The sequence below is a fragment of the Python bivittatus genome, unplaced genomic scaffold (assembly GCF_059951505.1).
Source record: "Python bivittatus isolate LINGU-HERP-01145 unplaced genomic scaffold, Pbiv_v1 ctg000960_np1212, whole genome shotgun sequence".
Taxonomy (NCBI): Eukaryota; Metazoa; Chordata; class Lepidosauria; order Squamata; family Pythonidae; genus Python; species Python bivittatus.
Genome location: NW_028277124.1, coordinates 6,847,163 through 6,868,214, shown reverse-complemented (window position 1 = coordinate 6,868,214; position 21,052 = coordinate 6,847,163). Strand labels below are relative to the sequence as shown.

The 21,052-nt window shown below is 36.5% G+C and overlaps 1 protein-coding gene across 8 annotated transcripts in view; it reads right to left on the bottom strand.

Moving 5' to 3' along the window:
- Positions 1-21,052, bottom strand: part of RALGAPA2 (Ral GTPase activating protein catalytic subunit alpha 2) — a 234,083-nt gene that overhangs the window by 194,743 nt on the left and 18,288 nt on the right. For 7 of the 8 annotated variants that reach the window (XR_015794244.1, XR_015794245.1, XM_088131538.1 and 4 more), the window contains 5 exons: positions 18,466-18,509; positions 7,437-7,614; positions 1,933-2,045; positions 1,042-1,180; positions 259-458 (listed from right to left, as the gene is read on the bottom strand). Coding sequence is in view for 6 of the 8 variants with exons in the window: in XM_088131538.1 (XP_087987664.1) it covers positions 259-458; positions 1,042-1,180; positions 1,933-2,045; positions 7,437-7,614; positions 18,466-18,509 (674 nt within the window). In the remaining 2 variants the exon portion in view is untranslated. Of the gene's footprint in view, positions 1-258; positions 459-1,041; positions 1,181-1,932; positions 2,046-7,436; positions 7,615-18,465; positions 18,510-21,052 lie in introns of those variants that run through there. The other variant, XM_088131543.1, reaches the window with a different exon arrangement.

Here is a 21,052-nt window from a genome sequence, read left to right as displayed (position 1 = left end):
AGTTTAAGGTACTCTGAAATAAATCCACTATGCTTAATAATTGCTAATTATTAGAAGGATGTTATTCCATTACTAAAGTTGATTACTAAATACATGATACTTATTTAAGGTATCAGCAGGTCTCAAAATACAGAATGTTTTACTGAATGAAATTTAAGTTCTAAAGCTCATGTAAAAGTTACAATTTCGCTAGTGTAACTTGATGTTGATTTGACAACAACTTCAGAAGTTCTAATCTAAGTAAAACTTCAGACATACTTGAATGATTCTGGGCAGAACTTCCACACCATTTTTGAAAGTTTGTGTTGCTGTAAGGTATTTCTTTTCCAGAAAAAAGTTTAAAAGCCATTTAATAAAAGTTACACGAGCATCCAAGTATGGAATTTTTGTACTATAAAAATTTCCATTGTCACAAGTTGTATTAACACATACTGATTTGGTTCGCAGGCCAGGGATCTCTGTAAAACACAAAACGTGAAACTGAATTTTTAAAAGCCTGAATTATAAATGGAAATTCATGTTCCAGATAGCACAAACTGGGCTGATAGTATAAAAAAAAGAAATACAAGTAAAGATAATAACGTGTTTTCATAGGCAAAAAACCCCAGAAAGGATGGATGAAGCATACAATAAGAACTGTACATAATAAGAGTAATCTGAATTAAGAGGCAAAAAAGTAGTTACATAGGATAGCTTTGTAACATAAATCTTGATCCTTGAACTTTTTTTTTCAAAATAATGTAATCTTACAAGAAATTATGTAAGATAGATCAATATTTTATTATCCATATATTGCAGATAAGAAGCCATGATTAAAAAATAATGATCTGGCCAAGCCCATCTGGTAAACAAATTTCTGCCATTATCATTGTTCTCAGGAGCAGGATAAATCTAAAGTTTAAAATAGAGGGGAATAATATATGGCCTGTCAAGAAGACAATATATTATCTAAAAAAAGTTATCTATTTGAATCTTAATAGTGGGGAAAAAACCCTTTTCTTCTAATGTTATTAAAATAACTGAAGTAAAATTGTTACTTACCAAGCACAGGATTGTAGAGGTTGGTTAGTTTTATAAAAGAGGGGAATAAATGAGGAAGATAATACTTTCTGAACAAGGCAAAGAGAAACTTAAATCCTGTGTCAAGGTTCTCCTTATTCTTCCATTCCAACCTTGCAGCCTTTGCCAGAATTAAAAAATGATTCACGTTAATGCAAAGAACACTGAAATATTAGTGTAATGAAAAATTCTACATATACTTTTTTAATGCAACCCCCCCAGAACACAGGATCTAAGCCATTTAGCATGTTGTCCTATAAAGACATACAACAATAAAAAATTAGTGAAAACTGTAAATAAAGGTAGTCCTCACTTAATGTCCACTCATTCAGCAATCATTCAAAGTTACAATGGTGCTGAACAAGGGGGACTTACGACAGGTCCTCGCAGTAGCATCCATCGCAGTGTCCCCACAGTCATATGATTGTGATTTGGGCACTTGGCAACCAGCTCACAATTATAACTTTGCAGTGTCGCGCTGTCACACGATCGCCATTTGCAACCTTCACTGCCAATTTCCGACAAGCAAAGTCAATGGGGAAGCTGGCAGGAGGTTGCAAATGGTGATCACGTGACTGTGGGATGCTGCGACTGCATGGGATTCACCTAATGATGGCAACTGGAGCTGCAAGAACTGCCGACATAAGTTGGTGTGGTCGTGTGATGTTGCACCTTACGACTGCATCACTTGGCGATGCAGTTCCCAGTCCCAGTTACTATCAGGAAGTGAAGACTATCTGTGCTTTAATTTGAAAATAATGCCAGTGTTTTTGCTTCCTAAGCCTTAACTTACTTTAGATATTATGTGGGCAAATGAATGCATGAATAAATTAAGTGATTTCAGTGAAATAAATTTACTATGTGTATGCTCACCTGAATTACCATATATTTTAAGAGTATCTGAAGAAAGTAGCAAGTTGGGCCTTCAATCTTTTCACCAGTAGCATGTGGTATAAGTGGCATTATATCCTCAGGATAGATTTTCACTAAAATAAAACACATAAAGATTTTAAAACATCACACCATAAAATTTGTACTCACTGAAACCAGTGGTCCTCAACATCTTAAGTCTCATCTATTGAAGAACCTGAGGCCACCAAGACAAAAACAAAAAGCCTACTTTTTCAGAAAAGACAGACAGGAAGGCAGGCAAACATTTTGTTATTTAATATATTCATTTATTCCACAAATTTATATACTGTCCCCTCGCTAGACTGAGCAAAAATGACTGGTAGTTTGTTCTTACAGGAGAAAGTCCCTAAGGTACTCAGGAGTCAGGCCATGTAAGGCTTGATAAGTTAAACCAGGATTGGAACTGCACTTAGAAACCCATGGCAACTAATGCAGCACTCACAAAATAGTAATAACAACAACAACAACAAAAAATCTAGAACAGCACAAAATGAACAGAATAAGGTTGCCTGTAATATCAAATACAAGCACCAGCTCACTGCAAGAAACAAACCAACTGATGTACAGCATGGCTGCAGTTTTAACTGAAAGCTTTGGATGCAAAATCAAAAAACAAGAAAAAAAGCCAAACAGCGCACCACCAAAATGGAAAATTGGGTTGGAAAATAAGATCAGCATGCTAAGATCAGATGCAAGCAAGCTAGAACAGATGAAGGAAAAGAAGCTGAAGAAGACGACGACCAAAGAATACCTGATCATGAAATATCACCTAGAAACAAGGAAGATCAATGAAGCACTGGAAATAACAAAGCCGCAAATAACAGCCATAGCCAAAAAGATCAGCAGATACGAAGCCTGAATTGCACACTATAGGCAGAATCTCCAATTTCAGTTGAATCAGAAATGTTTCTACCAATCCATCAATAGAGAGACTGCAATGAGCCAATCAATACCTGACAAAGAAGAAACAGTGCAGTTCTGGGTGCAGCTATGGGACAACCCAAAGCAATACAACAAGAATGCAGCTTGGATAAAGGAAGTAGATAAGAATAAAAAAGAAGCTGAAAGAAAGAACTTGTAATAACAGCAGAAATGGTGGAGAAAAGGGCAAGGAAGATCAAGAATTGGTCAGCACCAGGTGAAGATGAACTGCATGGTTTTTGATTGAAACATCTGACTGCTCTGCACCCACTCATTGCCAAGCAGTTTAACAACATACTACAAGGAGGTGAAATTGAAGACTGGTTAACTTCTGGCAAAACCTACCTGATAATGAAAGATCCAGCAAAAGGGGCAGCACCAGGAAACTACAGGCCAATTACCTGCTTGCCAACAACATACAAATTGCCAACTGGTGTGGTAGCTGATGCAGTTTAATAGCACCTAGTTGAAAACAAGCTCTTTCCATCTGAGCAGAAAGGAAACCACCCAAACAGCAGAGGAACAAAAGATCAGCTCCTAATTGACAAGATGATTTTGGAAAATTGCAAGAGAAGGGAGACCAACTTGAATGTAGCTTGGATTGATTACAAGAAGGCATTCGACTCCCTGCCACATGACTGGATAATCAAGTGCCTAGAAATAACAGGAGTCAATAGAAACATCAGAAGCTTTGTGCAAAGATCAACGGCACAACGGAAGATGCAGTTGTTGGTCAATGGCAATAGACTGGGAGAGGTTAACATCAAGAGAGGGACCTTTCAAGGAGACTCACTATCATCACTACTGTTTGTCATTGCAATGATTCCTCTGTTAACAATACTGAACAATCAGACCATGGCTACCAAACATCAAAAACATCTGCCAGGTTATCCGACCTTCTTTACATGGATGATCTGAAGCTGTATGGAAAACACCATCTGAAATGCAATTGTTGCTCAATACTGTCCAAATATACAGCCTAGATACTGCAATGGAGTTTGGACTGGACAAATGTGCCACCCTTACCATCAACAGGGGAAAAATAATGAAAACTGAAGTAATCAAGATGCTCTATGGATTAAGAGTCTGGATTAAGAAGATCACTACAAATACCTGGGCATCCTTCAGGCTGACAACATCAAGCACACTGAAGTCAAGAAGAAGGTTAATAGTGAATACATCAGAAGAGTGAAGAAGATCTTAAGTCAAAACTCAGTGGAGGAAATACCATCAAGGCAATTAACACCTGGGCAATTCCAATAATTACATATACTGCTGGAATAGTGGACTGGACTCAAGGTAAACTAAAAGCCCTGGATAGGAAGACCAGAAAAATAATGACAATGAATCATGCCCTTTATCCACGGAGCAATGTTGACAGACTCTACTTACCAAGGAGCATTGGTGGGCATGGAACGTTGCAAGTACACCAGATAGTTGAAGAAGAAAAAAGGGCACTGGAAGAATATCTAAAGGACAGTGAAGAAGATGCACTGAAGCTAGTACACCATGAAGGCTTACTGAATATTAAAGAAACCAAACTGGTCTGCAAGAAAGACCAAATGGAGAATAGAAAAGAGACATGGCAAGGCAAAGTATTACATGGCCAGTACACAAAAAAACTATCAGGCAAAGCAGGTAACAACAAGACCTGGCAATGGCTAAGAGCAGGAAAGTTGAAGAAAGAGACAGAGGGGCTAATTCTGGCTGCACATGACCAAGCCTTAAGAACAAATGCATATAAAACCAGAATTGAGAAGACAGCAACAGACAGCAAATGCCACCTCTGCAAAGAAGCTGAAGAAACAGTGGACCACCTAGTCAGCTGCTGCAAGAAGATCACAAAGACTGACTACAAACAACGGCATGACAAAGTAGCAACAATGGTGCATTGGAATATCTGCAAGGAATACCATTTGCCTGCAAGCCAAAACTGTTGGGACCACAAAATAGGCATAGTAATAGAAAATGAAGAAACTAAAGTGCTGTGGGACTTTAGAATTCAGGTAGACAAGCATCTGCCACACAACATCCCAGACTTAACAACTGTTGATAAGAAAATCAAAAAAGTCTGGATAGTGGACATTGCAATACCTGGAGACAGCAGAAAAGAAGAGAAAGAACTGGAGAAAATCACAAAATATAAAGACCTGCATACAGAAGGAGAACGGCTGTAGCAAAAGAAAGCAAAGATAGTACCAATAGTAATAGGCGCCTTGAGTGCAATTCCAACACATCTGGAGCACCAGATGAACACCATCAACAATGACAAAATCACCATCAGTCCATTGCAAAAGGCAACTTTACTTGGAACAGTTTCCATCTTCTGACGATACCTTTAACACCATCAAACATCATTTGCCCATCCCAGGTCCTTGAGAAGGACTCAACAGGTGGACAAAAATGCCAGATCCAGACTAAACATCTGGCTGACTGTGCAACCAACTATAATTTATTAACTTGTATGCTGCCCAAGTCTCAATGACTCTGGGCAGCTCACAACAATAAAAAAAATTACAATCAAATCAATAAAACATAAAGGAGAAAAGAGAAAAGATGGTAAGCACAATGAAGCGAGGGGTCTCACTCTCCCTCACAGCTCTTCTAAACAAATTATATCTAGCAGCTCCCCTCACCAGGAAAGTGAGCAGATGCATTGTGAACAATTTTACTTTTCAGGTGGTCTTCAAAGGATAATTTCAAAATTACCTTTATTAGCTACAGTAAATTTTAAGGACACAAATAATGCAATAGTACAATTTTTACCGGTACAATAATGAGTGAGAGATAATACGGAGCTGAAACAATGTTTGACACAATGATCTTCCCATAGATTCCAATAAATAAAAAACATATATATACCTCCTGCAATATCAAGATAATACTTTAAAACTTTGTCTACTAAATCCAAAATTTTTAGAAGTTGGTACAACTCCAAATTCTAAGAAATAGTCTGCTAAGATTCTCAGTTCCCTTTGCCTTAATATACTCAACAGGAGACTTGTTTTTTTAGCCCTCTTTCTGTGCTCTCTTCTTCACTGTGGCTTTCTTCCTGATTTGGGAAAATCTAGACTACTAATGTGTACCTCCATAAATGGTTAAGCCTAAGAACTGATCATACCATTCATCAAGAGCTATTTTTCTAATTCTATTGAAAACAAGATCCCTCTAAATATTTAATATCAAATTTCATCCATCAAAAACTTCTGAATGTAAAAAACCTGGTATTTACATGTTCTGGTCCAGTTCAAACTTTAGCAGGTGGCATGATTCAATTTTGTACTTCAAGATTCAAAGGAAAATCAATTCAATTTAAGCCATTCTGAGTTTTAATTAAAAGCTTGGACCATAGAATGTAATGGAGAAACATCCTTTTAATGACTGCAGCTGCTTCATTTTTTGGCATAATAATGGAATGAAAATTACAGGACAGTAATTCCTGCCAAGTTTCAGCCAGACACCTTCAAGGATTTCACTACAATGAATGTATTCCCCATGCAACTCTTTTAAGACATTAGGAATGAGGAACAAATAGCACAGCAGCTTCAATTGTCTAGCAAGGAGCCTATAAAGAAACTGCACAGAATAAATGCATAAAGTACCCTACTTCAACTTAAAAATAAATACTTTCAAAAACTGTGGAAAAAGGAAGCTATTGCTTTTCCACCTGCTTTTCTGAGCTAGCCCACATACTGGCATAACACATAACACAAAGTAATACCAATTTACACTCTTTGGATGATGTATCTTTATATGTTCTATGCATTGTCTTTTGTCGTGGCTGTAACTGGTTGGCAAGCTTAGTATCTCAAGTATTTAATTTAGGCATTTCCCAAACTACAATATCCACTCAATAAAATACAAAAAGAAAAGAAAAAGAAAAAGAGTTATACTTGTTCCCAATAATAATATTCTACAAGACACAAAGAACAGAACAGTGCTTATGATCACCTATGGCTCTCAGCTAAAAACAGAATCACATAATCAAAGAAGTATAGCACATCCTGAACAATGATACTTTCCTTTCAAAGACATTGCACAATTGACCAAATAGGTATTAATCAGGACCACGCAACAATGGCACAAATACTGTAACCAAACCCTATGGAACACCCAGATGGCAATTCTATTCACATAGCTTGTTGCAACACTACATCAGGACCTAATAATATCGCCCACAAAATGAAAAGAACAAGAATGCTTCTTTTAAGGAAGTGAGAGGCATATAGATTTCCTAAATGAATAATTAAAATTGTTTTTTTTAATTACTGCTTAAAATCTTTTTTCAATACACGCATATATTACAACTGACTATCACTTGAGAGAAGTGATAAGCAATTCATATCAATTGATTAACATTTCATTAGCATAGCAAGTAACTTTCACTATCTAGATCAGTGTTTCTCAACTTTGGCAACTGTAAGATGCGTGGACTTCAACTCCCAGAATTCTGGGAGTTGAAGTCCACACATCTTAAAGTTGCTAAGGTTGAGAAACACTGATCTAGAAATGTAAGAAAAAATCAGAAGAGTATAAGAACTAACCATTTGGAAGACTGGAAGGAGGGCTAATAAGGGTATCCAATGTGCATGGACCTTTTGAAGATATCACTGCAGGAAAACCAGGCACGAGACAAGCAAAAATTAACAGTTGTTCTTCTGCACAATTAGTCTGGAGAGCTTGCAGCCAGAGTAGAAATAATCGTATCCCTTCACATCTTATCTGAAAAGAAGGCACATTTTAGAAACCAATATAAAAGTAAATGTTCACAAAACATATTAGAAATCATCACAGTTCTAAAACAAAAACTATGAAACTGTTATAATCATATTTTTTAGAATTAAACTGTTAAATCTTAATTTGATGACCCTCCAAATTTCTGTTTAGAAGATTAGGAACTTCCTGCGGACACATGCTCCTGCCTTCTCTATGAATCTCCCACAAGAAGCCTCTTCTCCACATAAATCCCTTTTCTATTTCTACATTTCAGGAAAAAAACCATACTTCCTATATTTCATTCAAGAAAAGTATAAGTAGCAATCAAACCAATGTAAAACTATGTTAAGCCAAAACATTTGAATCTGCAAAAAATGCTTAATCCTCAAAAACAGATTATGGCTAGAGGATTACCCAAACGGAGCATATAAAAATTCATTTTAACCCATCAGAAGAACCTTGATGGCTCTCCTACATGAAGATCAGCAAATACTGTGCTGTTGTCAGGCTTCTCTCCAGCAAGCTGGACTGGGAAAGATATACAGGCACATGTGAAAGAATTCCAGAGAGAGCTGTGCATCAAATGTGAGTTCTATTTATACTAAAATCAGCAAATTCTTGCATTTCTTTTCCCATTCACTCTATGTAAACGGCTACAAGTGACCTCACTCTTAGTGAGAGGAATCATTCCATCTGTTCCTTGTTTTACCTGAATATTATTACTTGTTATAACTGTATTTATTTCTGTTCCAAAGTAAAAAAAAATGCATTTGTCTCTGTTAAATTTAATTCTGTTGTTTTTGGCCTATTTTTATAATGTCTCAAAAATGAATGTTATTTCTGTTTTCTAGAGAACAGGCTATCACACCCAAATTTGCAATATATACTGATTCCCTCCAATATAAAAATGTGTAAAATTACAGTGCCCAGGAATGAACCTTGTGGCATCCATTTGTTGATACTGAGTTGTTCAGTTGCTTCCAATTCTTTGTGACTGAACGGACATAATTTTGCCAGGATGTCCGTCAGCAGCTGCTTGTTTGGATTCTTGTAAACTCAGGCTTGTGTCATCAGTAACAGGATACAGCTACCAGTCTTCTGCTGGCCTCTTTTTTAATTGCCTTCAATTTTTCCAAGCATCAAGGGCTTCTCCAGGGTGTCTTGCTGTTGCATTTTGTAACCAAAATATTTAAATTTTACCTTCATTGTTAATGTATTACTATTATTAGTAAGCAATTCGTTTTTATTTCATCTAGCATTCAATATAAGCTGTTCTTATAATCCAAGTTGTTTTGTCTGAAACCACAATTCAAAGGCATATTTTTTCCCAGTAGTTCAGCTTTCACAGATATATATTATAACCTTGTCAATTTCATAACTTTGTGATCACTTGATATCATGGCAAAATAGCAGATCTCTATTTCATGGCTACAGTCACCATCCCTGTGAATTTTTTACCCCTGGAGGATAAAGTCTTGATTGCACTGAGTTGGTACTATCTATTGACATAATCTTTATGTCAATAGATAGATTTTTTTTTATTTTTAAAATTAAATAGCAAACTGGATTGTGCATTCTCTCTTTTTAATCTTCAACAAGAGATTCCTTAATTTTTTTCTTCAGGCATTTTTGATATATTAGCAGACAGCCATTTCACTTTCTTTTGGTTTTTGGATTTTGGGATATTTTTGTCTCCTTCATTTTTAGCAATCTCAATATGTCAGTCCATAATTCTTCAAGCACTCAGTTGACCAAATCTAATCCACTAAATCTGTTCTTTACTTTCACCACACAATCATATAGAATACTGCTGGGGTCATTTCTCCACTTATTTTCTTTAGCTGAAGTTGTAATTTTGCATCTCAACTAAGTCTCTCTAAAGCTTCATTTTATATATTGAGAAGAAATTTTCCCATTTTTTCAGATGTTAGTTTCTTTCCAAATTTAGCATTCCAGTCTCCTAAAGCTAGTATGAGGTCTTTATTGAGGAGGGGCAGTGTTGTAAGTCACCGTAGACTATTTAACTTTCACTTCTTTTTCATCTATGGCTGGAATACAGCCTTGGTTAACTGTAATATTAATTAGTGTGTGTTGAACTCAAACTGAGATCATTCCATCGTTTTGGGATGTATTCCTTATCTGTACCAGATCTCATGCTTCTTTGATGTGAAGTGATCCATTACACTCTATTTCAGTTTGCTGATTCCCAAAATGAATGTTTTGATGCTTCTTCTCCAACAATATCAGACCAAGATGGTGACCTGCTAACAGCAGCTCTCATGAGCTCCTTGTCCCCTTTTTTTATTTACTGTTTAAATGGCAATATAGACTGCATTTTTCTAATAGCTTTAAGTTGCTGAGAGAAGGAAAGAAGAAGGAAAGGAAATAAGGAAGAAGTGAGGAAGAATTATAGATTGCCTGAGAAATCTGTCTGAGCAGGATGGGCAAAAGGAAGAAATATTATGGAGCCAGTCCTGGATAACAACCCCTCATCAAGTTAGTCAGAAATTGAGGGATTCCCATTATGTAAGGAAACTGTAAGGAAACCAACTTCCACCTCTATTTCTATCTCCAATAGATTTGTGGTGCTTGAATGGGATCTTGAAACAGAAAAATAGCTGCTGTCACAGGTCTTTACTCCCTTAAAAGATTAGTTTCTTGGGTAGTCTAATTTCCTCCCAGCTTCTTCAGGTGTTCCCCAGCCCCCTACTATAATTAATCCTTTATATTTACTGTAAAAGAAGACAAGGCTACACAGAAACATGATTAGGAGAAGTTGTTTGCACAGGAAGGCTCAAGTGAATTTCTGGCCAAGCAATACTAGAGCGGTTGCCATTTCTTTCTCCAGTGGATCACGTCTTACCTTTCCTCCCTATTTACTAGTAGGATGAGACTGAAAGAAACTGCACCCAACTTTGCAGGATGGTCTTTATAGGGAAAGGGACAGCACCAAAATCAAACCACCAGACAATGAGGTTTCAACAAGAGTTTTTAAGGGCATTTCCAGCAGAATGCTCAATATAATATAATGGCAGCTGATCCCAAAGAATGTCCCTAGCTAGTAAAACTCCATTTACCTATTGTTCAAACAGCTGCTTAAATAGTAGGCAGCCATGCATGACATGGCAACACACACAATTATGTATCCTCTCAATCCTTGGGAATTGAGACTTATGACCAAGGCACTGTTTGTGCTTGATATGTTCTTGCTCCCAATGGACCTTTTAAATACAAAGACAGCCATGCTGAGGGATTCCAAGAATGGGAGAGTCAAGCTTTTGTGCTTGCCAGACTGTGTGATCAACAGTGAATAGCAGCATCACCAATAATGAAGATTTCCTGGTGGAGAAAGCAGCACGAGGCAAGGAAAGGAGACTAAGTCCAAGAGACTCTACAAGCTGCAGCAAATTTGAAGAAAGAACTTCATACTTCAGAGCAATTTCTTGAAGCCTCACAATATTTTCAGGACAGCCAAGAACACTGTGATCCATAAATTTCAGTCTCTGAATCTGATGGCTGTGCTAATGTGCCTACTTAGACAATTTATTACATTTATGGTGACAAACTCGAAAACAGGAAGGGAAAAAGTCATGCCCAATAAGTTTTTTTTGTGTGTTCATCCACAAATGAAGAAAGTGGGAAATTAACTTGGGAGGATTCAGCAACATGGTGGCCACACCTGAATTTGAACAATAAAGTCACATATAAAAACCTTTAAATGAGAATTAGTTGCTCTTAAATTCTTATGTAATGTACCCATGGAATCTTATTGTAGGTATTGCATTGCACTGTTTCAGTCAAAAGGCCAACAGTTTTCCTCATCTCCCCCATTTACAGTATGTCTGCTTAACAGACTTTAATGAAAATTCCAGATCAGAAGCCTACAAATCATCAAGCGCCAGTTTAGCAAATCTAAAAGTTCTATACAATTCCTATATTATTGACTAACTGATTATGTGCCATCAATTGTGTCAATGTGATTTCTTTTCTTTACTTTCTTTTCTAAATTAATGTGATAAGATTGCTTTTCTTCTTGTCCAGAGTATGCTATAATCCTATGCTGTATATGAGATTTAAGTGAATCCCAAAGAATCCTTTTGTTCACCAATCTATTTATTGGAAAAAATAAATTGCAAAATCTTTTTGTTAATTAGTATATTGTGGATCCTTTAATAGTGACATATGAAAATATCAACTCACATCAGCTTAATATTTATTACCAAAAACCACAGATAGTACAACCATACTATGATCAGATATAGAACTTATAGAACAATTAATGACCTATTAACTATGGATCAAGAAAATAATAAAGAATCCAAACATGAACATGTGCCAGGACAGTTTTTTAAAAAGTATATTCTTTTGAGTTGGAGTAAAGTATCTCCATATACAGAACAAATTAAATTCCTTAAAAAACACATGGAGGGCACTTCAGCTGTGTACTCAGTTTTTCTTAGAAACATTATTGCTGTCAACTGAAGGTTCCAATACTAAATTAGAATTTCCAGCTACCATGATATGGAACAGCTGTAAATTAATGACAAAAATAATAATAATAATAACAACCATATGGAATAGGCTTATCTCTAACTGGACCATAAATTCATAAGAATCATCTATCACTATTTTCAACAACCAAAATTATTCATTCACATTCAGTGTTTTAATTTTTTTTTGCTCAATTATATTCCTCTTATAAAATCTGAAGACTTTTAAATTACTATAATAATTCTGTCCATTTTCAAATTCATACTAATATTAATCTTTGGTCAATCCATCTTTGCAAGTAAATATTTTTTGTCAGGAAAAATATGGGTTTCTTGCAGAAAAGCTACTTCAAGCTTCAATATACTCAGTTTATACAATATATTCAGTTTATAAATATTTTTAAAAGTCCTCCCATTGGATATACCTCTTGGATCTTTAACATTCCATGATACAGTATCTAAACTGATGCAGTATAAAGATTAAAGTAATATAATTCTATATTGGAAAGATCCAACACAATCCCAGGTCAAGGCAATTTGTAACTACAAATTGTATTCAGAAAATTACTATTTTCAAAACTAAAAACTCAAAAAACAAACCCACAGAGATTCTATAAAGTGAATATAAAAATAAAGGTGAATGAAAGTAAAAAACAAACAATGGCTATAGGAAAAGAAAGTCCACCACAATTGGATTCAGTTTAGAATAACTTATCTGGATTCTAGGCTGTATCAAGCACAACTTAATCTTTCAGATTTAACTCTAGTAAACATTTTTCTACAACAGCCACTAGAGGTTGCTCATCCTCTACATATCTAACGGTATTCTGCAGATGTAGCCTTGAATTTGTGCCAGCAACTCTTAACAAGTTGCCAATTCCTTTCCAAATGTTACGTCTTTTGTTTCTAGTGCCTGGATTATTTTCTCGTGAGATTTAAACAGTTATTTTCCTAAGCTCTTTAGTTTCCTTCTGCACAGAATCAAATTTTCTTTCAAGTAAATCAACTTTTAACACGTATTTTGTGACCCTTCTTACAGATTGCATCACAACAAGGAGCTCAAAATTAGTTACTTCTCTTGGCTGAATTCCACAAGGAAGCTCGTGGATTATATTTCTTTGCTGAATGTCACCAACTGATATTCAACTGGACTATCAGCCAAAGTAAACGCCTGTTCTGATGCAGCTTAACTTCCAGGAAGAGAAATAAGGATTTTTTGACTCCATATGAGGGGCCATTTTAATGGGTGAAACTGAAGGCGAAGCTTGTTTCTTATGTTTACAAGGCATACTATCTCCCCAAACATCCAAATTGAGTAGAAAATAATTTCACGAATGTTTCTGCTTACCAATTCCTTTTAACAAGCAATTCAGATATAGTTTTCATCAGCATACAGAGAAGAACAAACTGCAAATCAACATATCTGCATCTTGATTAGAAGTACACAAAAAGTCCTTGGATGGCCAGCAACCATAAAGGGCCATGACTTTGTAGGAGCAAGAAGGTACCTACCTACCTACCTACCTACCTACCTTTTTATCTATCTATCTATCTATCTATCTATCTATCTATCTATCTATCTATCTATCTATCTATCTATCTAGATTTATATAGTCGTCCATCTTACATGCTACAACTCTGAGAGGCTCACAAAAACAGAATAAACCATAAAAGAACCATGCAATCAGCATCAAAGCAATTCTGGCACCCCAAAATAGACTCCTCACACATAGATGTTCATATTTATTGGGCTTTAGCTTCACCTTAGCCCAATGCTTGGGAGAAGAACCAGCTCTTTAAGTCCTTCTGGAAGACTGGAAGGGTATCCTGCCAGATCTCAGGACCGAAGGTATTCCACAGGGCAGGAATGGACTATGGAGAAGATAAGCTTCCTAAGTCCTACCAGATGACAACTCCCTTAAGGAGACCTAGAGTGTGCAGGTCTCTCTGAGTTATTGGAATAGGCAGATACCCTCAGGGAGAGGCAGTCCTGCAAATAACCTGGCCTTGTGCCATGCCAGGCTTTAAAACTGATAAGCAATACCTTGAATTGTAACCAGAAAGAAACAGGGAACCAATACGGCCTACACAGCAGTGGTGTAATATGGGCAAACTGCCACTGCATTCTTGAACCAGTTTAACTTCCAGATGGTCCAAGGGCAGCCCCATAGATGTGTTGCAATAATTTAACTGGGAAGTGACCAAGGCATGTTTGATGGTGAGCAGGGTTTCCCGATCTGGGAATGGGCACAATGCACAACACGGTTTTCTGCAAAGGCCTCCCCAGCCATGGCTGCCACCTGTTCCTCAAGCAGGAGCTGCAAATCCCGGAGGATCCCCAAATTGTGAACCAGCTCTGCCCAGGGGATTGCTACCCTGTCAAGAGTCAGAAATGACACCTAACCAGATCCAGGTGGATCAAAAACCCAAAGTAACTTTGTTGAAGCCAGTTCCTCCCCATTCAGACCCTTATAGCCTCCATGCATTGGGCTAGCACCTGAATGGTATTGCCTGACCAATCAGGAATAGTAAGGAACAGCTAGGTATCATCAGCGTTCTGATATTACCTCTCCCAGTGGTTTCATGTAGATATTTAAAAGCAGCTATGAGAGAACTTAACCCTGAGGCACCCCAGACCACAGGGGCCTAAGGTTAGACCTCTCCTCCTTCCCCCACAAACACCAACTGGAACTGGCCACTCAGGAAGGAGGTGAACAACTGCAAAACAGTATCCCCAACTCCTAAAAATGCCATTCTAAAGGATACCATGGTTGATGGTACTGAAAACTGCCAAGAGAACCAGGATGGTCTCCAGAGATCATTCACAAGGGCAACCAATGTTGTCTCAGTACCATAGCCCAATCTGAACCCTGACTGAAAAGGGTCCACATAATCTGCTTCATCCAGGGCCCTCTGGAGCTAAGTGCCTACCACCCTCTCAACAACCTTTCCTAAAAAGGAAAGGTTGGAGATTGGATACAAGACTGTTGGGTCCAAGGCTGGCCTTTCAAGAAGGTGGTAAACCACTCCCTGCTTCAAAGCAGGTGAAACCATCTCTTCCTGGAAAGAGGCATTAATCAACACTTAACCCAACTAGGAGGGGCATGGGTCCAGAATACAGGTGGCAGAGTTCACAGCATAGGGACCCTATCCATTTCTTCAGGGACAACTAGGTCAAACTCTTCCCAGATACTTGAGCTCAGATGTGCCTCAGTAATTTCCATAGGACCTACCCAACCAGAGCCCAACTCTGAGTGAAGCCAATTGTCTTTATCAGATAGAGGCTGAGAGTAATTGTCACAGCAGCCCTGCAAGGGCTACCCCAGCCCCTTCTTATCCAGAACTAAACTGGTCACCCATAACAGGGCCACTAGCAGCTATCTGCGAATACAGTAAGAATGGAGACGTGAGCTTGCTGTGCTCCTGTGATTACCACAAGTAAGTCCTAATACAGTACAAACGCACTGCAGCAACCTAGAACAGCAGAAAAAGCAAACAGGCTGCCTATACAACATCTTGCAACAAAATGGATATCCACACAACTTTATCAAAAAGTGTCTGACCACTCAACCCATTACAGCACAACCAACACAAGCCATGAAAAGGATAACACATCAAAAACATCTCAGAAACAACCAATGGACTATTGGAACCACATGGCATCACCATAGCACACAAACCAACTAAAGCCCTCCTAAAGATTTTAAATAAAGACCCAGTAGCCAAAGGGGGGGGGGGGAAGCAGGACTCATCTACAACATACAGGGTGCGGACTGTACATACAGCCACTGTGTAGGACAGACAGGCAGAAGACTAGCAGAGCATACTAACTAGCAGTTAGGAGATACAATGAAAACTCCTTAATCTCACAACACATGGATAGACTCAACTATAGTTTCAATTAGTTTCACCAGGCAAACAACCAAGCAGAAAATAATACCCTAATTTTAGTGTTGAAAGAAACTGGAAGTAATTTAAAAAAAGTCCTCTCCCCAAGTAAACCAAGCATAAAGAGTTAATTGTTTATGAGTGGATATTTACTGCCATATTTCACTGAATGTGGCCATCAAGTTCATAAACCCCATTCTGAAGAAGACAGATGAGTTCTTATGAAAAAGATGACTGAGGGAAAACACAATGTAAATTGATAGAATAACTATAATCAAGAAAGAAATAACAAAAAGAAAAAAGAAACAATAATTCAGACATCACACACATACAAAATCTAAGAGAAGTGTTTTAAAAGGGAATAAAGTATTAGGGAATCTCCACTCAAGGAAGATTCAGAGGTTGGGCTCAAATCAGAAAGCTTAGCAATTTGACTCTTAACAGATTCTGACAGAGGCAGGGCTCCATCAGTGTGTATCACAGACCATGACAAAGAAATCAATATCTGTCATAATGCAAATTTCTTATATCATTTGCCTGCTTTAGATAACAAGCAAAGGACTTAGTTACGGGCAAAATATTAGAAACACATGGATGAGAAATTTGAAATAAACATGATAACACTGGAGTTCATAGCATACAACTAGGGGACGCTCTAGTTTGGAACAGCAGACAAGCTTAGTTTACACAACTCCTCTGTTATTATGTACAACTGAATGCTCCCAAGACATTACTTCAACTTGTAATTACCTCAAAGATCCAAACAAGCTGTTCAGTCAAATTTAAAAAATGACCTTTTTTTCATAAAAATGAAGATAGCAGCAGCATAGACTATGTTCTACATATCAATTCAAGAGCATTTCTATGTTTTCCCTGTGCATACAATAAATTGTAATATTCTTGCTCAACTGCTAGGTTTCCTTGAAATTTTTAATTTTCCTTGAAATTTAAAATTTTAATTTACTGCTTGCTACTTTCCCCCTTAAATTTATCTTACTGCTATTTTTATTATTTATAGTATATCTTCTCCCTATAAAGCAATACCAATCTAATAATCTCCAAAACTAAACAACTATTTCATAAAACATTAAAAATAATTTTTAATCATAAAGCTCCTACCAAACAATTTTAAGAGCTATGTTAAAAACTATAGTTTTTATAGCAGCTCCAAAGAGCCATTTTTCAGCTAGGAGTGATAGAGGAGAAAGCCCTTTTACACAATGAACAAAATCCTTATGTGGCAGTATCTTTAGAAATGTCTCTCCTACCCATCTTAAGAACTGAATATGGAAACAGGCAGACCCTTAAACAGCCAGGCCCTAAATCATTTACATCTTCAAAAGGTTAAAACTAGTACCTTGAACTGATTCCCAATAGCAATTTTTTTCAGTATTGGGAATACATGAACTCTGTATCATTCATGTATTGAACTGGCTGAAATACTCCTGTAAACCACAACATTCTGAAGGAGGGGAAAGGATCTGAGCAGAAGAGGTAGAATAATTTAAGGAACAAAGGAGACAAAGAATTAAGATGGACTAACCAGAGAGGAAGCTCAGAAAAAAAATACAAAGAATTTAAACTGAGGAAAGGCTTATAATATAGGGAGTAGGAGAGAGGAATGTCCAAGAGACAATACATTGTTCAAACTCACCAGAAAATCAAATCAAACAAGTTAGGTTATTAATATCTAACATTTTAAACATAATTTCTCATTAAATATGGAGTAACAGGGAAAAGTAATATGAAAACATAGTTTGAAAATCAGAGTCAAATGTTGTTTAGGATGCTGTATATCCTAATTACACCCTTTTTTAACCATTACAAATCAAGAACACAAGTTAATATTCTTATGAATAAATCAGCTTACAAATAAATACTGTTGACCATATATATAAGTCCATCCTGTAACAAGTGAAACAGCTTAAAGAAATTCTTAATCTATTTTTAGGCTATGGAAAATCTGTTGATGTGAATTTACCAGTTTAATGGATCACAGGTAGTCATAATTCTATAAATAAGTATGTCTAGAGATATATTTTGCTTGAAGAAGACAATTCAAATATTGCTGGCATAAAGAAAATTATCAGACTAGACAGAAAACAATAGGGGGTGTACACGACTACTAATCTTATTACTACTAAGCAGCAGCAGCAGCCAGAGGTATGTATATCAAAACAGGAAGATGGCAGTTATAGTACGTACAACATTCATGCACATACAAAAGGGGGGGCGCTCAAATCACACTGCTGTGGCTGCCATCTTGCATGTTTTGACCCTCCCCCCACGTGGGGGCTACTGCTACTAAGGAACACAAGATGTGGCAATCAAAAGGGCACAAGTGGGACCAAAAAGCTGTGAAACAGAAAATTGGATAGTATGTGTTGCCTTGAGCTAATCAACCAGTTCCTTGTAGTAAACTAAATGTTATGAATACGTGCTTAGAGAAATACAAGATTTAAAGCAAGTGATAAAATACCTTAAGGCAGTTTCCAGTGTGCAAAAGTTTCTTCAAAACTGACCCTAAAATAAAGAAAAATGGATTAGGAAATTTTCAAATTAAAGATTAGATTCTATCAACCAGGACTGATAAAAATAAATGATTTTAAAAGTTCATATTAAAAAACTGACTTTTAACATTTAAATTGGACTTTACCAGTCTCTTAACATGTGAAACATGAATCCTGATCAACTATATCACTAACTTCTAATTTATTGTATTGACATGCTTGCTAATTGCTGTACAGGAGATGAGAAATAGCAGGTCTTAATAGTCCTATTCTGCAAGGAAAGGACATGCACATTGCAAGCCATCAAGCTCTCTAAAAGTGCAAAGACAAAGGGAGCAGGGGATTGAAATTGATCCAAGACAGGAGAGGGGTTCTATATAATTGCAAAGAAGAAGCTAAACAAATAGATAATGAAATGGGGGGGGGTCAAGGACAGGAGAGATTGCCTACAGAAATTGCTTGGTTTTTTTTCTTCTCCCCCTCTCCCTGTGCAGCAGAGAGATTGGAGAGGAAGGGATTACAAGAGAGTAAGCAGGCACACAATGGGGAATACACTGGGCTGTTTGCATAGTGTGCACATTGCTTTCGATGTATATTCCCCATTGTGTGCCTAATTACTCTCCTGTAATTCCTTCCTCTCCAACATTTCTGGGAGGAAAAAGAGAAAAACAATAGGTCAGACACAGGACGTGTACTGACTGTAATGGTGATCATGTGACTGAGGGATGCTGCAAAGGTCATAAACACAGGCATTGGTCATAAAGTTATTTTTCAGGAGTGTCATAACGGTCACTGAACAAGGCAGTCAGTAAACGAGGACTACCTGTATACAGTTGAAGGCCTTGCTGTAGTAGTCAATGAAGCAAAAGTAAATCTCCTTTTATATTCTTACTTTCTCCATTATTCTCTCACTTTTCTGAAAACTGCCTATTCACTCAGTAGATAAAGACAGCTATTCAACACTGTCAGGACATCCTTAATAGGTCCTTTTTTAACAAATAATCCTGCCAATGATAACTTCTCTACTGAAGGACAAGGATTCTAGCAAAATAAAAAAAGGAAAACTCCAAATGAACTAAGGATAAATTGAATTAGGAAACTGCTAGATCTGATCTTGAAAACCCTCTAGCTACCTGAAGAAAAGCATCTCCGAGGAAATGAGTAAGGAACTCCAGCAACAGTATTCAACTATATTCACAGAGAGAAACTTTTTCTCACTGAAGATCCTAATTACATGCTATTCCTTATTTCCTAATTATTTTTATTCTTTTTAAGTAGGAAAGAAAAAAAAGAAAACATACATGCAACAGTATATTACATTAAAAATATAATTCAGACTAATTTTAATACATGAATAAACCTTGACCACATAAAATATTAATCAGCCTTTCCATTATATCAACACAGTGCCAGTAAAAGAAAAAAGCGAACACGTATCTGTAACAGAAGATTCTATTCTTTCCATCATTTCTACTTCTCATGCACAATAAATCCTTAACTTTTATATAATGATACATTCCAAACTGCTGATAAATAATACAAGAGTACACTTACATCTTTAAATAACAATGGTTTTTGTATTAGCAATTATATATATATATGATTATATATTAACAATTTTTGAATATCAAACCAAAATTAATATTAATTGAACAAGCTTGTGTTGTATGAATAAGTGTTTTCCTCAACCATATTATATTATCAACAAAGCTGAGTTGATAACCTGCCATTTTTGAATATTTCTTATGGAGTCCAATAAACATGGAAAATAAGCTTTTGTTGAATTAACTTTAAGATCACAGAAGATATAACTAATATTTCAAAACGGTCTTTGCCACTAATCTGCTAGCACAGATATTCTACCTTCTATTCCACAGTTTTTGAAGATGCCTAATAACCCCTCAAAAAAACCCTGTAATTCTTTATAGAGAACTTTGAGAGAGGTACAGATGGAATATATATTCCATTATTAGTATAATTCAGGAGGTTTAGATGTTGCCCATGTATTATGACCAAATACAAGAAATTGTATTGTAAATACAATACAATTGTAAATTCAAGAAGTACTGAAATATTAATGCATTTAGTGGCCCATAACTAAGAGTTACTATGTATTTTGTTGAGATTATGCCAGAGTAAAAATTTTTCATATGCATATGGCTCAAAATTATACCTTTGTTCAATACTTTCCAAATATGTCTTGCAGCCCTTAATGCAGAAAATACAATAGCATTATGGCTAAAATTATATTTCCTACCTTTGTAAGATAAACAATAGTTTAGAGGTTTTTTAAAAAAAATTGAGGGTTGTCCTTGCCATAAAAAGTTCTTAATATTTTATCAGTCTGCTTAAAATAAGTTCTATTTAAAATAATTCATCAAAGTGCTGATTATCACTTAAAAAGCGCTATATGGTATGGGGCAACAATATTGGGGGGACTTTCTCTGATTGTCTCTACTCACCCCATCAGGTCTGGAAGGAGGGGCAAGTTTCAGGTCCCATCTATTAAAGAGTGTCACCTAGTGGAACCTTTTCTGTCACTGCACCAGCCATTTG